Here is a 15,922-nt window from a genome sequence, read left to right as displayed (position 1 = left end):
TAGCACAACAAGGCATGGTAGTGTTCTACTAAATGCACATGACAAAAGTCCCTTACTGACCATAAGCCAAAAAGTACCAGAAGATATGATGGCAAGCATGTAAACATAGCAAGTTTCGTTATCAGGTTTCAGACTTAGCAGAAAACAGAGCATGGCAGAAATATTAATATGTAGGCCTCTTTGTGAGCTTGATGCACTCACTACAGAGCAATGCATGACAAACCAAGCATACCTTCAGCAAGATGGCATGTTTATGAAGCTATCCATGGCAAGAACACTTGCATAGCATGTATAGATCAACTACAATAAGCTTGGCAAAAATGCATGTCATGTTAAGAATCTGCCAGAAATATTTTATAGCAAAAGTAGAGCAAGATTGAGTCATGCTATGGTACTCTAAAATTGCAAACAATTGCAGGAATGGATCAATTACAACTATATCTACAAAACATCCTTACTTAACATCTCCAAAATATGCATGGATCTCTCTGTAGCATCAAGTTTACATGGCAACAAAATTACAGCAGACAAAGACTTAGAGAAATCACTAAGTCCCTGAAATCAGAATTATTATGGGGCCTACTTTGCATGCTTGTGTTAGTCACTACAGAGATCACAAAAATACATGGACTACACCACTGGAAAGATGGCATGGCATACTTCAAAACACATGTAGAGCTCATGCTCAAAAGATGCACAGAATAAATGATACAAAAATGACAAATCTCCAAGTTCTGATAAGAACCAGAGATTAACAGCAACTAGCCCTCTTCCAACGAAGATTTGGGCATCAAGGTGACCTCTAATGAAAATGGTGCAATTGAACAAAATGAAGAGCATCACGAGACGAACAATTTGACATATTATACGCGCGAATCGGAGCTACATGCACGAAGTTATAGCATCACGAGGGGGAGGTCAACGGGGCTGTACCAGATCGGATCTCGCGAACTCGCTCGAGCCCGAGCTCGACGGCGGCGAGGCAGGGACCGGCGGGGCCTGGCCGGAGGAGGGCCCGGCGGCGGAGGAGGGGCGCCGGAGGGTGGCGGCGCCGGCGGGTGACGGCGCCGGCGGGTGACGGCGCCGGCGGGCGGCGGCGGCGGGCACGGGATCCGGCGGGCGGCGCGGGGCCGGTGGCGGCGGCGGCGGCCGGCGGCGCGCGGGCACGGCGACGGGCGCGAGGCAGCGGCGGCGGCGGGAGGAGACGGGCCGGAGGGCCGGGAGCGGGCCGGCGGGCCTCGGCGGCGGCGCGGGTGACGTGGCGCGCTCCGGTTGGCCGGGCGCGCGGCGGACGTTGTCCGGCCGGAGCGGACGCGTCCGGCGCGGCGCGGAGGGAGAGGGTTAGGGTTTCGTCTGAGATTTCGTTTTTCGGGATGCCCACTTATAAATAGGTAGAGGGAGCTAGGAGACTCCAAATGAGGTGCGGTTTTCGCCCACACGATCGTGATCGAACGACCTAGAGCATGGAAGAGAGTTTGGTGGGTTTTGGGCTGGTTTTGGAGGGGGTTTTTGCTGGACACTCAAATGGACTTTGCGGATTTCCCGGTTAACCGTTGGAGTACCAAACGACCTCCGAATGGAACGAAACTTGACCGGTAGTCTCTGGGTGGTATAAGAAGACCACTTGACAAGCCTCGGTCCATTCCGAGAAAGTTTGACACACGCACACGAAAGAAAACTAGAGGGGTGCACCGGAGGAGATAGGAGCGCCGGATTGGAAAACGGACAACGGGGAAAATGCTCGGATGCATGAGACGAACACGTATGCGAATGCAATGCACATGATGACATGATATGAAAATGCATGACATGACAAAATACAAAACGAAAGACAAAACCCGACAACGGAGGGAAAAACATATCACATAGCCGAAATGGCAAGAGTCGGAGTTACAAATATGGCAAGTTACATGCGGGGTGTTACATTTGCTCCTTGTACCTCCCTCTTCGAGGATCAAGACCTCCTAAGGGAGAAGGATCCCATCATAGGATCATCAAGACCTCCCAAGGGAGAAGGATCTACCTTGATCATCAAGACCTCATCTCCTTTGGATTTGAGAAAAACCTTTACCTTTGTGTTATTTTCCCTTGATTGTTCATGTGATACTTGTGGATCTCATGTATGCTATTCTAGCGGATGTGTGATTTGGGTTTTGTTTGAGTGATTCCTCTTGTTGTTCTTATTGTTTTTCCCTTTTCACCCTCTAAGTGTGAAAAGATCATGAAATAGGGTTCCACCCTACATCAAAGAAGGTTCACCGTGTATTTGAAAAAAGGTTGACCATGTATTCAAAAAAGTGTTCAAAACATGTATTCAGGAAAAAAACGTATACCATGTATTTAAAAAATGCTTAACATGTATTCGGGAAAAAACGTATACCGCTAAGGCGTGCAGCCACTTGGTTGGACGCCTAAACGTTGAAGTCGTGCCAAAATATTGGTTGGCAGTTGAGTTTTTACGTCCACGAGCAGTCAACACGCCGCCGGCGGATTCCCTCGCCAATATATTAGAGCGCCAGCTATTGGCAAGGCGGGCGCAGGCGGGATCCAAACAGCCTTGTAGTTTGCGCGACCTAAATACCTCTCATGCATCAGCGTGCACCGCGGAGGAGTAGTGATATGTTTTATTATGTATACAAGATGTGAGTTCACAATTATTCCTACGCTTAAATTTTGTAGAGATGTGAAGTATGGCTATTACTTCAAGAAAGCGTGTTGGCCTACATGATTCTCCTGTACTGTACAAAAAAAATTATCTTTCAAGGTACTACTGACATCGCATTACTCAACTTACTGATACATAAACTAGTTTTCCGGAAGTGTAATAGTTGGGTCATTGCGTCTTCATTTAGTCCTCAACACGGAATCCATTAAATTCATTCAAGGGTTACTTGTTTATAAATTTTTAGTGGAATTTCTTGCCCACTTGATTGCCATATTTTATATACTTTTTCCATAATATATATAGTAAGAAATGATATTTTTTTTTTATTGGCTTATGATCATGACTCATGTCTAGGAGTATTCACAGAGTCCTTTCATATGGTTTTCCTTGTTAACGGTCAGATATATTTACTTTGTATAAACTGCACAGAAGGGTCATTTGAAGGATCTAGGGGCCAACTAGAGCTTATGTATGGTAGTTGGTCATGCTTGTTTTTCTCATGATGCGTCTATTGAATTTTCATTGTTCTTCCAGATCAGTTAATGTCTTTCGGTTGCTTATTACGCCACATATTTTGTGTTGCAGCTATACATGGAGGTACTACACTCTCCTTTCGATAGGATGTCCAGTCAAATCAAGCACTTATCTGGATCCACAGACTTTTCTCAAAGTGGTTTCTTTCTCTCCCTCCAAGCTTTTCCGGCGTGCTGGTGGGGAGAGAAATCTTGGTGCCTTCGCTTCGTCTAGTAATTTAGGTTAGGGTTTTTTTGTCTTCGCATGTGAGGTGGGCAGAAGGCGGCGCTTCTCGTTCGAGTTTGTCTTCCGGGCTCCAATCATCCTCGAGTCCGTCCATCTTTACGTAGTCGACGGAGCTCCAGCATAGATTCATGTGGCCTCCTTGGGACGGGGAGATTAGGTTTTCTTGTCATGTGTGCGGGACCGCGAGATTTTGTGTCAGTTGCTTCAGTTCTATTCAAGGGTTGAACGGCGAGCACTGCGGCTCCAAGGCTTTGGTCCAAGGGGCACATGCATGAAGAGTTCCCAGCTGTCATTGACAAAGTCAACTCGACTCTGATAAGAGAGCGGCGACGAGGGGCATTGGCAGCTCATTCTGGCAGCGGTAGTGGTCTTTTGGTGGTCTAGAGACCTCGGTGTTATTTTTATTACGTTTGAGGTGCTTTGTACTTCTCATGATTTTTTATAATAGATCCAGATATTTTTCGCAAAAAAATAAGATGATGAAGCACTTGGTTTAAAATACTACCAATTGTGTCTCTGAGACACTATCAGTTTTATCTCATTGTTCAACATTGTTTTACATGGTGGGGCATATTGGTGCAACCTAACATTCGTCTTTTCTTATTTTAAATAAATAATTGCTCATGCGTTTCAACTAGATATAAATAGTCTAGTACGTTAGCCCATTATTTACCTGCACATATTAATGTGGTTGTGTAAATAAAAGTTTGAAACCCTACCAATGATTTACGTACCTAAATAAAAATTGTTTTTTAGGAATAAATAAAAATTACTTATTTGATAAGAACGTATTGGCTTATCAAAGAAAACATAGGTTTTTTTGGTAAGTCAATAAAAGGTGAGGGATAACCGGTGAAGAAAATCAGAGATAGAGAAGGGGGGTGGGGGGATGGAACCTTACATCTTTATTTAGTAGTATAATATTAGTAGAGATTACTACAGTTCTTGCTAATGCTGATTTGTAAAGCATCCATCTCTGAATTTATATGGTAGGTTACCAAGCCGATGTAAAAGATCATCCACCCATCGATATACAGAAATCCATGATGTGCTTGCAGTTTAGATAATTCAGTGATAACACTATGTAAATGAAGATGGATAGCACAAAACATTGCCGTTCGTCTTTATGGAACATCGTTGAAATGTCATATAACCATACAAGATCTTTATGATGTTTGCAAATCATTTTGCTCCGTTTCCGAAGAACCCTGCCCTCAATCGATCCACGACTCTTATCTCGCGCCCCAGTTCTAGACTTGGCCAACCTTGATTCGTGGCAATTGGTGTTTGCTCCATAGCAAAGCACGGATAACGCTACTCAAATGAAGCTCGTATATGGAAATTTTCATGGCCCGTCAATGAACTATTCTAAAGGTGAGTTCCCAACTTCCAATCCGTGCGTAAACAGAAGAAAAACGTTGGGGGAAAAGGTGCAAAAGTATGTCGTGCTGGGAAACCAGAGTAACACAGCTATGTGAAGTGACACTTCGAGCAAGAGAAGCACCGAAATATATACTTAAGTTCTTTAGATTCTGATGCCTTTTGCACATTTCTTTCCTGAATAAAGGAATATCAGAAGGTATCATCATTTCAGTCCAAAGAGGGGCTCTAAAACTCGAGTAACACAAATTACACCCCTGAATCTGGGAAAGCTAAAGAGGGGACAGGGAGGAGATCTAAAGTTCTTTTTCTTATGTATGGTACACAGGAAAACGTTACGATCTTTCAGGATGATCATCCACATGGGGTCGGGGTCCAACTCAAGAAATGGCAATTATCAACTATAGATAAATCATCAAAACGAGGCAAGTCTTATCTGCTGGCTGCTACACTACTGGTCTTAAATCTCACGTTTCTGCACCTTCTCAACTTGCCGATAGCTTCTTGCGCCTTCCCCTGCAGAAGATCCACATAGATGGATGCTAGCAGTGCCCTAGGGCTGTTGGGCAACATTGCAAAACCACGGCTCACCAGGTAGTTGGCCTGCTCAAGCTCTCCCTGCACTGCAGCGGCCATGCCAAGGTCAACATACAGAACCCCACAGGCTTCCTCGGGCTTGAGAGACATTGAGTGCTGAGATTCTTCTGAGGTAAGTTTTGTCATGGCAGGAGTGACTGAATCCTCGCCATCGCTGTCTTTCTCAACAGGGGCCTTTTCACGATTCTCAACACTGTAGGGCAACTCAATAGCATTGCCATCTCTCAAATAAACAGTTAACTGATCAACAGCCTCCTTTAGCCTGTTCAGCAAACATAAAGCTTCAGCTGCATACACATGGCCAAGGAATAAGTACATCCTGGAGCAGTCTGGAACCTGCAACAGTGAGTTGGCAGTAGACAAAGCTTTCAAGGGATTCTCAAGACACAATTCGACGAACGCCAGGTCCCCCAGGATGGCTTGTCGAATTTTCAGGTTCTCTTTTTTAATGATGTCATCATACATAGCAAGAGAGCTCTGCAAAGTGGCATTCAAGCTCGCGGCTCCCTTTTGTTCTCCATTTGCATTAGCTGTTGGACCAGAGTGAACTTTGGATTCAACACTCATTGTGTTCTGGCCTGAACTTTTCTGGCATTGTGACACTTGGTTGCACTCCTCTGTATCTGAAATCACCATTTTTTTCTGCTCAGAAGCATCCATTAATAGTTGGGCGTTGAGTAGACACTGTCTAGCAAATCTGAGTGATATCAAATTTCCATGTTCACCTGAACTCCCAAAATCTGATAAATGACTTCCTGAGTTCACCGGACTGATAACTAAATGACGCCATTTCCCTGACCCCACAACATAAATTTCAATCTCATCTTTGCATGAAGTAGCACCGCTTGCAGTGAGGAAGCCCATTTCTAGAGCTAGCAGGCTACACTCAGCAAAACGGAGCCAAAAGAGGGGGCGATGGTACAAGAGCGGCATGGCCTCACGAAAACAACGAGCTGCTAACAGTGGTTTACCACACATCAAATGTTGGATCCCACAGTTGTATGATATCAGACAAGATTTGTCTTGTGATAGTGCAGACAGCTTCAATGGTTTCTCTGAGCGAAGAGATAAGCTGTATTTCAGTGCTTTGCTGAAGCACAATACTGATGTATGGTTGGATCTCTGCTGATGGAGTATACAACCAAGATTGTTGTAGAACATGGCTAGCATTACTGGTTCAGTCCGATTATTGGGAGTGCTCAAAAGCTTCACAGCCTTCCGATAATTTCCTCGGGCATACTCTAGCTGAGATTTCAAGAGAAGCTCTGTAGATGAATCCCTACCACGTGCCATGTTCATTAGAAGTTTGAGTTCTCGCTTGGCAACCTTCAGGTTCCTTGTGAGAAGTAGAAGCCGGACCTTGTAAATTTGTAGTCTAACTTTCAAATCAGCAGCTGTGGCAGCAAGATCAGCTGATGCCCTCGAGAACTCATTTAAGATAGGTCTGCCCAAGTGATTTCCACCATCCAGAGTAGAGTAAAAAGATTCAAACTCCAGTGTATCATCCGAGAAACTTCCAACTGAAAGAATCTCAGATCCACCAGGACAAGTATTTGAATCAGAATCTGGAGGCGTGCTACTTTTTGCAGGTTTCGGTTGAGCAGGCTGCTGCTGAACTGTGCTAGCAATTTCATTCTGGTTCCCTGTATTAGCTACTCCAAATGATCTTTCCAAGTACTGAATGACATCCTGCAAAAACAGAGAGATGAACAAAGTTCCATCTAGACAAAAGCTATGTTGCGACTTTGGAAAGGAAGACGGCTAACAAATGCTATTGCTTGTCATACAAGTTAAAATCACAAATTAATCTGATAGGACTGAGCTCAAGAATTCTAGTGCAATCAAAGGGAGAATATAATCTCAATTATTCCCAATAAAATCTAACAGACAAAAGGAACTCAATGATCAGCCACCCTAGGTCTCTGATTCTCTCCCCTCTTTAGTTTTTCATTTACCAGCAACAATCCCGTAATAAAGTATTTTCATACTGGCAGTGTCAGTGCAAGTTTTGCGTATATCAAAAATGCATGTTATAGCAGGATATACTGGCACAGTGAGTATATGGGGACAAAGTAGAGTAGACAGCATTGAGCCATTGATCATATCACGTTAAAAATAGTACTCCCTCCAATCCAAAATAAGTGTCGCAGCTTTGAACTAAGGTTACTTATTTTGGATCGGAGGGAATAATAAATTGGCAAGTTATTTTGCTATGTTAAATCCAACGTCATTAGTTTACTGTCACGCGAATTTGCTGTGTCATAAGGAGAAGCTACGACTCATGAAACATTTTCAGGGACATCCTTTGACAAAATATCACAGGCCACAAAGAATAGTTGGAAAGAAATTACTAGTTCAATGGAGCCAGCCATAGATGTCAGCTGAAGGTTGTACTGTGGCAAAGGGGAAAAAACTTACCGCGGCTTTTGATGCATCTTGCAAAGCTAATGTAATATCCAATAACAGAAAACATACATGAAGAGCAGTTGTCTGCAGCAGTGAAGAATGATTAGGTAAAGTAAAAAAACATTTAGCTTAAGCTAAGAAATAACAAGAAATACCTCATCAATTGGTTCAATATTTCGGTACAATGGCTCCAAAACAGACAGTGCAGATTCATAATCATGAAGATGATAAAGGATTAGAGCCTGCAAATTTAACAAGTTCATTATCATATTCATCAGCATGTCTTCAGCTAAAGCTTACATCAAGGAGTATGCATAAAGCTTGAATTGGCAAAAACATTACTAACTAGATGATACCCCACAGCCCGCGCGTTGCCGTGGGAACCTTGTTAAAACAATGCATAAATAGGTGCTAAACACAACTAAAACTAATGCAAAAGCAAATGTAAGAGTGCTCTCGGTTTATATTTTGAAACAATAGAAACATATGAAAGCATGTGAACAAATGTTGAATAAGAACAGAAACTTTTGGATGATGCGAATCATGAACTACATAAATTTGCTTCAACTGTCCAACACATATACTCCCTCCGTCCCAAAATTCTTGTCTTAGATTTGTCTAAATACAGATGTATCAAGTCACATTTTAGTATTAGATACATCCGTATCTAGACAAATCTAAGACAAGAATTTTGGGACGGCGGGAGTACAGTCTATGACCACACAAAAATTAATGCCAAAATTTAACTTATGCCGAGGTGGCATGATTGATGGACAGATTAATACAAAAAAGTAACTTAAGACCACATGCATGACTTGATGATGTGGCATGGATGCATGGAGAGGAAAAATAGGTAGTGGATTGCAACTATTTACGAATAGAGGATAGAGGATAAATGAAAGCCGCAGATAAGATATCCTAATAATCAAACAATTACATTAACTGAAACAAGAGATCATACAGTGTTGAATGTTATTATGGTTGTGTCAAACTCATCTCCATAGGCTGTTGCATTATGTGCAGCAGAAATCAACGGTGCAATGCCACTGCCTCTTGGTTCAGAAGAAGTATTGTTCCCTACCCCATTGGCAGAATCAGCTTGTTCTCCAGATGCACAGGCAAGTTCATCGCTTCTTATCTGAATGCATGTATTAGTACAACATTAGAACAAAAGCAGTAATATAGTACAATGAAATGACACAGCAACTCCAAATTTGCAGTTGGGTTCAAACGGACAACAGAGAACATCGGTGTTTGTTAATGAATAAGCATGATGATGTGTTTCAACATATAATAAGATGTCTCTAAAAAAACAAGTCTAAACATCATTCCACACCAAGTGATCGAAACAAACAGTTAGAGAGTAGTCACCACGGCATTTTAGCGCATGTGCTGGCATGCAAACAGTCAAATATAGCCAGTTACATGTGGCATTTGAATGACAAAGAAGCACACAACTCAATAACTACAAAGCATGGATACGGCAGAAACTGCCGTATTGCCGTTCTAGTACGGGAGGACACGGGGATACGCGTGGATACGCCGGGATACGCGAATCCCGCAGTATCCCATTTTATCTGAATAAAAAAAAGAGAAACAAATCGGGATACGGCATAGATACGGGGGATACGTTGGGGGACTCGGGAGCCGGCCTCCAGCGACCACGACGCTGCTTAGCTCTCCTCCGACGGATGCCACGCTCGAGCTGGCAACCTCGACGGTCGCTAGCAGGGAAGAAGATCCAGGCAGAGAGGAGAAGGCGAGGTGGTTGCAGGCGAGGAAAAAGCTCCGGGCAGGGAGAAAGAAGATTTGGGTGGATTGAAAGGGAAGACGTAGATTAGCAAGAAGGTACAGGCGAGGAGCGGTCGTCTCATCTCCTCGCTACAGTTCTTGGCGGCTGGGGCAGGGAGGAAAGAGGAGCACGGGATAGGGAACAGCTGGAGGAGCACTTGTGTAGGGTTTCCTGGAATTGGGCCTTATGTGGGCTCTGAGTGGAGAGCTACATGGGCTCTGAGTGCAGGATCGTGTAAAGTGACCGTGTGATCCTCAAAAGAAAAGAAAAAACAATCTTTCATCTAAAAATGAGGCAACATATGTCAGTACTAAATACATATCTTTCATCTAAATTTCTTAAATACTTATATATCCTGCCGTATCCCCGAATGGCTATTTTTGAAAAAAGCCGTATCCCGTGTCCCCGTATGCGTATCCCCGTCTTTCCGTCCCCGTGTCCGTGCTTCTTAGCTCAATAATTGAGGGCCCGTTCGAAAGTCCTCCGACTTCCCTAAATACTTAACTCCTACTCCTCCATCCCGACTCCGGCTTCTCACGAGAAGTTCAATACGTTCAGTAGCGCTAAATCAAGTCTCAATCCAGAGTTCAAGACCATGGGCTGGTATAGCCCAGTTAGATGTAGACTGCATCTAGCCCGTTGGGGAGTTAAGAAAAAATGGGCTGCAGGCCCAGTTTGGAGGGAAAGACATGGACAGAGGGCTTGCACGAACCGGTGCAGAGGAGTGGGGCAGAGGAGTGGGGCATCGGCGGTGTGTCAAGGCTAGCACTAAGAGGCCTAGAGCGTACAGTTCGGCTGGACCACGGACGGGCGGGACTCTGGTGAAGTGGCGGGTGGTGCGGCGGATTGCCCAGTAAGCCACATGAACTTCTTACAATCTTGCATACTGTTTGGGGTCAACATTCATGGACTGGGGTCGCGATCCGTGCACCGACCCAGCTCGACCCTACATCGTTCCTGACCCTCAATATGGGTTGATCGACCCCGGGACACGGAACGGACCTTCAACCCGCGAACCAGGCTACTATGACCAGGAGTAGGAATCTGGGGTCTTGATTGCAGCGAACAAAAAACTTAAACCATAAATCATGGACGTTCAGAATACACACATTCACTTGGTACAAATTATGCAACAAAAGCATCCGTGAATATGAATATAGAGGGACGTTTATCGTGTACATTTGTACCTATATTAGACAGAAGCACATTTGTTTGCATCTATGCATCACTGTTGTTTTGTGTATCAATGCACATGACACCTAAAACTCTTCAGTACAAAGAAATGTTAATCTCTCGTGACAAAGATTGAGTGATATCCCAAGGCAGTGTACAAGCCGAAAAAAAAGGTGAAGATGTAGAACAAAATGAAAATATGAACAATAAAAGTCGCTAATCACACATGACAAGAAAAAAAATCACTAATGTGACTGCCTTTCTGCCACTTGATGAAACTATTCAAAGGTTGATGATTTCTATTCCTAACTGAGTCTAGACATGGAAAATGAAAACGAATCACATGTAATCATGTATCAAAGTACCAGAGCCACTAAAGCATTTCTATTCCTAACGGAGTCTAGATGTGTTTCTACTACCAAGTCTGAACGGCAAATCAGTATGGAGATTCACTAACCTTAACACTGCCAAGAATCTCAAGCAGCTTTTTTGGATCAGGACAACCATCCACAAACGATTCTGCGATAGCCATATTATGAAGGACCTGAAAATTGAACATTGTGACATCAGATGCAACACAAAAAAACATGACAACCTATCATTTCTTCCTTGGGAGACAATATAATCAACAACAACAAAGCCTTTAGTCCCAAACAAGTTGGGGTAGGCTAGAGGTGAAACCCATAAGATCTCGCAACCAACTCATGGCTGTGGCACATGGATAGCAAGCTTCCACGCACCCCTGTCCATAGCTAGCTCTTTGGTGATATTCCAATCCTTCAGGTCTCTCTTAACGGACTCCTCCCATGTCAAATTCGGTCTACCCCGCCCTCTCTTGACATTCTCCTCACGCTTTAGCCGTCCGCTATGCACTGGAGCTTCTGGAGGCCTGCGCTGAATATGCCCAAACCATCTCAGACGATGTTGGACAAGCTTCTCTTCAATTGGTGCTACCCCAACTCTATCTCGTATATCATCATTCCGGACTCGATCCTTCCTCGTGTGGCCACACATCCATCTCAAGATACGCATCTCCGCCACACCTAACTGTTGAACATACGCATCTCCGCCACACCTAACTGTTGGGAGACAATATAATCACTACAGAAAAATGTATTGGCTAGGACGTATACTCCTACTGCGTACCCTCACAGGTCACGGGTTAATCAGCTATAATCAGCTTAAAGGCCGGGTAACAGCCCGATTAAAAGGCATTGGCAAACAGAGATACAGTGCAGCAGTGGCTGTGTGAACAATGGGGGATGAGTTTGGATGGTTGATGTATTGGATTCAGAAAATGTGTAGTCACAATGTTGCTCACTGTTCTGCAGATGTCTAGGTCTGAAGTCTAAACATTTCTGATTATTCACTTGCTGCTCATATAGTCATATCCTGAATACTGTTGTAGACACATTGGTCAGTGAATTAATGTTGACAGTTCCATTGTATCCAGCCAATGTACGCCAAGTAAGGTCCACTCACATGCTACATGGTATACATATAGAACTACAAATTTAAATAAACAGAATAGTTTAAACAAACCATTGCCTATGCTTCAAGAAATGTATTACAACATTACTAACTAAAAAGCAGGGAAATGAGAAGCACTCCCACGCCCAGTAGCAAGCCCTGTTGGTATTCACATGCACCACCTAACACCCACGTCCACATAACCGTTGATACACACAAAATACAAATGGATACCAATCCAACACCAACACATTAAGATGCTAGTGAGCCATGCGACGATCACATACGCGATAGCAGTGTATAGACAGGCATCAGGTATAAGCAGCACACAATCACACAACCAAGATGCACCCAACCGCTTACAAACATATGCAGGCTCACCGCCACCCACCGTGAGAGGATGGGAGAACCATGCAGGCAGCTACAACAAGCACACCGCACAATTCACGTGCAACATACACTGAGCAAGCATATAAGCACAGTGAGTGGTGACAGAAACATCAAGCAAGCAATACTAAAAAACAGCCATCGCTGAGCAAAACATGCCGCCACGAACCCGGCGAGATACAGGATTTGCTATGTATATTCAGTTAAAGAATATATAAAGCAATCACAGAGCATCTTAACTCTCCTCGCTTTTAGACGTATAGGGAAGCAAAAGCAGAGATCCAATCGCCCACCTTGGGGTCACCCTCCTTCTTGAGCAGGAGCTGCGCGAGCACATCGGCGCACTCGGCGTACCGGCGGCTCTGGAACAGCACGGCGGCGTCCCTTGCCATAGCTGCCGTCGCGGAGAGCGTCCCGTCCTCCTCCACCCCGGGCTGTGGCTGGGGCGGCGGCGCCTCCTTCGGCGCCGCGGTCTCCATCCGCCAGATCTTGCACGAACGGCGGCTGAATCGGGAGCGCGGGTGCGACACGCGGACGCCCGATTCGCGAGCCGGCGCAGCGAATTGGACCACTGGCGGTAGGGTTTGGAGTTTGGGAGGGCTAGGGTTTGGACGCGATGGCGATGGGAGACGCCAGAGCGAGGGAGGGGGGGGGGGGCGAAATCGACGAAGGCGATGGATAGAGAGAGAAGAGGGAGTTGCTTTCCTCTCCTGATTTGTTATTTTTCACGATACTGCCATTTCGAGAGGGGCCGCCTACCTGATTCATGTTGGGTTTTTTTTTTATAACAGTGATTCACCCTGGTTTGTTGGTCCGCCAAATTAATCTTTTCAATCTCAAATGCATCTTTTTTTTCTACCACTCTCTGCACATTGTCGTGGCATATAAAAAGTCAAGCATGGATGGTTGGAGCCCTCGTTCTAAAATAGAAAAGAGACGGTGTCATGTTGGTTTATTCATTTTGTTCGAGTCGTTAGGAAGGACGTACCATAAAAAGGGGTGCATCTTGTACTGAGGTGGGAATCAACTTCACGTACGCATAAAAATTTCAACCAGAAAATAATCAGATGGACCAAGAAGATGATGAAGAAGAGAGTTGGGAAGGGGATGGTCACTGGGCTTTGCCTCAACAACAAGTTGGTGTAATGCCTCAGCAGGAGGAACGTGTGCTAGGAGAGGATGATCATATAATGCAGAAAGGAGACAACAGTAACACCTTCATTATTTTTAGTCTCTGATGGATCTTCTCATAAAAATGGTGTTGGGGCCGAAGTTAACCAACTGACTCTTGTTGTGCTTGCTCTTCCTGTACCACAGTTCCTACCACCCCCTGTTGTTGATCTTGGAGATGGTCTGCTTAACTTAATGGATGCGTATTTGGAGGATGAAGAGGAAGGGCTTGATCATGTACCTGCTACAGAGCAGCATGCTATACTGTCTGAACAAAACCCTGACTATAATACTGCACAGTCTTACATCATTGCTGCAGTTGGTTCTCAATTTGTTGCAGAAGACCTGATTGTTCCGGTGCATCTGTCATCAGAAACTTAAAATGTTGTCGTGCAATCTGAAGCTTTAGAAATGGACAGGGCTAACACTGGTGCTGAAATAGATAGCTCACATATTGTTACTGATGATGATGCTCCTAGGGACCTGCCTATCACCACTTCAGATGTTGCTACTGACAGTTGTGCTCCTGAAAAGAATAATATGGCTGAGGTAACAAATCAAGGTGGGAACATTAAAGATAAATGTTTAAAACTCATGGATGACCATCATTTCAGTTAACATTATGATGCTTCTCTACTTGGATTCAAAAACATCTAGTTAATGGCACACTCTCCAAAAATTAGTGCAGTATCTGCGGAAGGACTGAGTATCTGGTGTTAGGGAACGTAGTATTTCAAAAAAATTACCTACGATCACGCAAGATCTATCTACGAGATGCATAGCAACGAGCGGGGGGAGTGTGTCCACGTACCCTCGTAGACCGAAAGCGGAAGCTTTTAGTAACGCAGTTGATGTAGTCGAACGTCTTCGCGATCCAACCGCTCCAAGCACCGAACGTACGGCACCTCCGCGTTCAGCACACGTTCAGCTCGATGACGTCCCTCGAGCTCTTGATCCAGTCGAGGACGAGGGAGAGTTCCGTCAGCACAACGGCGTGGTGACGGTGATGATGAAGTTACCAGCGCAGGGATTCGCCTAAGCACTACAACGGTATGACCGAGGTGTGTAACTGTGGAGGGGGCACCGCACACAGCTAAGACAATTGATCTTGTTTGTTCTAGGGTGCCCCCTGCCCCGTATATAAAGGAGGGGAGGGGAGGCCGGCCGGCCCCTGTAGGGCGCGCCAAGGAGAGGAGTCCTACTAGGACTCCAAGTCCTAGTAGGATTCCACTTGGTGGAAGGGGGAAGGAGGAAGGGAGAGGGAGAAGGGAAGGAAAGGGGGCGCTGCCCCCTTCCCCTAGTCCAATTCGGACCCAAAGGGGGGCACGCGGCCAGCCCCTTGTGGCCCTTCTCTCTCCCCACTAAGGCCCATGAAGGCCCATTAGTTCCCCCGGGGGGTTCCGATAACCCTCCGGCACTCCGATAGTCACCCGGTACCTCTCGGAACTCATCCGGTGTTCGAATAACATCGTCCAATATATCAATCTTTATGTCTCGACCATTTCGAGACTCCTTGTCATGTCCATGATCTCATCCGAGACTCCAAACAAATTTCGGTCATCAAATCACATAACTCATAATATAAATCATCATCAAACGTTAAGCATGCGGACCCTACGGGTTCGAGAACCATCTAGACATGACCGAGACACATCTCCGGTCAATAACCAATAGCGGAACCTGGATGCTCATATTGGCTCCTACATATTCTACAAAGATCTTTATCGGTCAAACCGCATAACGACATACGTTGTTCCCTTTGTCATCGGTATGTTACTTGCCCAAGATTCGATCGTCGGTATCACCATACCTAGTTCAATATCGTTACCGGCAAGTCTCTTTACTCGTTCCATAATGCATCATCCCGTGACTAACTCATTAGTCACATTGCTTGCAAGGCTCATAGTGATGTGCAATACCGAGAGGGCCTAGAGATACCTCTCCGATACACAGAGTGACAAATCCTAATCTCAATCTATGCCAACTCAACAAACACCATCGGAGACACTTGTAGAGCATCTTTATAATCACCCAGTTATGTTGTGGCGCTTGATAGCACACAAGGTGTTCCTCCGGTATTCGGGAGTTGCATAATCTCATGGTCCGAGGAACATGTATAAGTC

At 44.9% G+C, this 15,922-nt stretch overlaps 1 protein-coding gene across 1 annotated transcript; it reads right to left on the bottom strand.

Annotated features, from left to right (window-relative positions):
* Positions 1–4,935: 4,935 nt before the first annotated feature.
* Positions 4,936–13,386, bottom strand: LOC109737683 (uncharacterized). Its single transcript, XM_020296809.4, has 6 exons — positions 12,923–13,386; positions 11,230–11,316; positions 8,769–8,945; positions 7,963–8,049; positions 7,820–7,891; positions 4,936–7,090 (listed from the first exon to the last, which is right to left on the bottom strand). Exons 1-6 carry the CDS (start codon positions 13,106–13,108, stop codon positions 5,237–5,239), a joined length of 2,463 nt encoding a protein of 820 aa, XP_020152398.1. The 5' UTR covers positions 13,109–13,386; the 3' UTR covers positions 4,936–5,236.
* Positions 13,387–15,922: the final 2,536 nt, after the last annotated feature.

Source organism: Aegilops tauschii, chromosome 5, assembly GCF_002575655.3.
Source record: "Aegilops tauschii subsp. strangulata cultivar AL8/78 chromosome 5, Aet v6.0, whole genome shotgun sequence".
Lineage (NCBI taxonomy): Eukaryota > Viridiplantae > Streptophyta > Magnoliopsida > Poales > Poaceae > Aegilops > Aegilops tauschii.
This window is presented reverse-complemented; position numbering and strand designations above follow the sequence as displayed.

Bases quoted from the DNA above. Each gene is read 5' to 3' on its own strand.
- LOC109737683 (XM_020296809.4), bottom strand. From the start codon at position 13,108: ATGGAGACCGCGGCGCCGAAGGAGGCGCCGCCGCCCCAGCCACAGCCC. The intron at 8,050-8,768 runs GTATGATCTCTT...TTAAATTTGCAG, and splicing joins CCATAATAACATTCAACACT to GCTCTAATCCTTTATCATCT. The intron at 7,892-7,962 runs GTATTTCTTGTT...TCACTGCTGCAG, and splicing joins ATATTGAACCAATTGATGAG to ACAACTGCTCTTCATGTATG.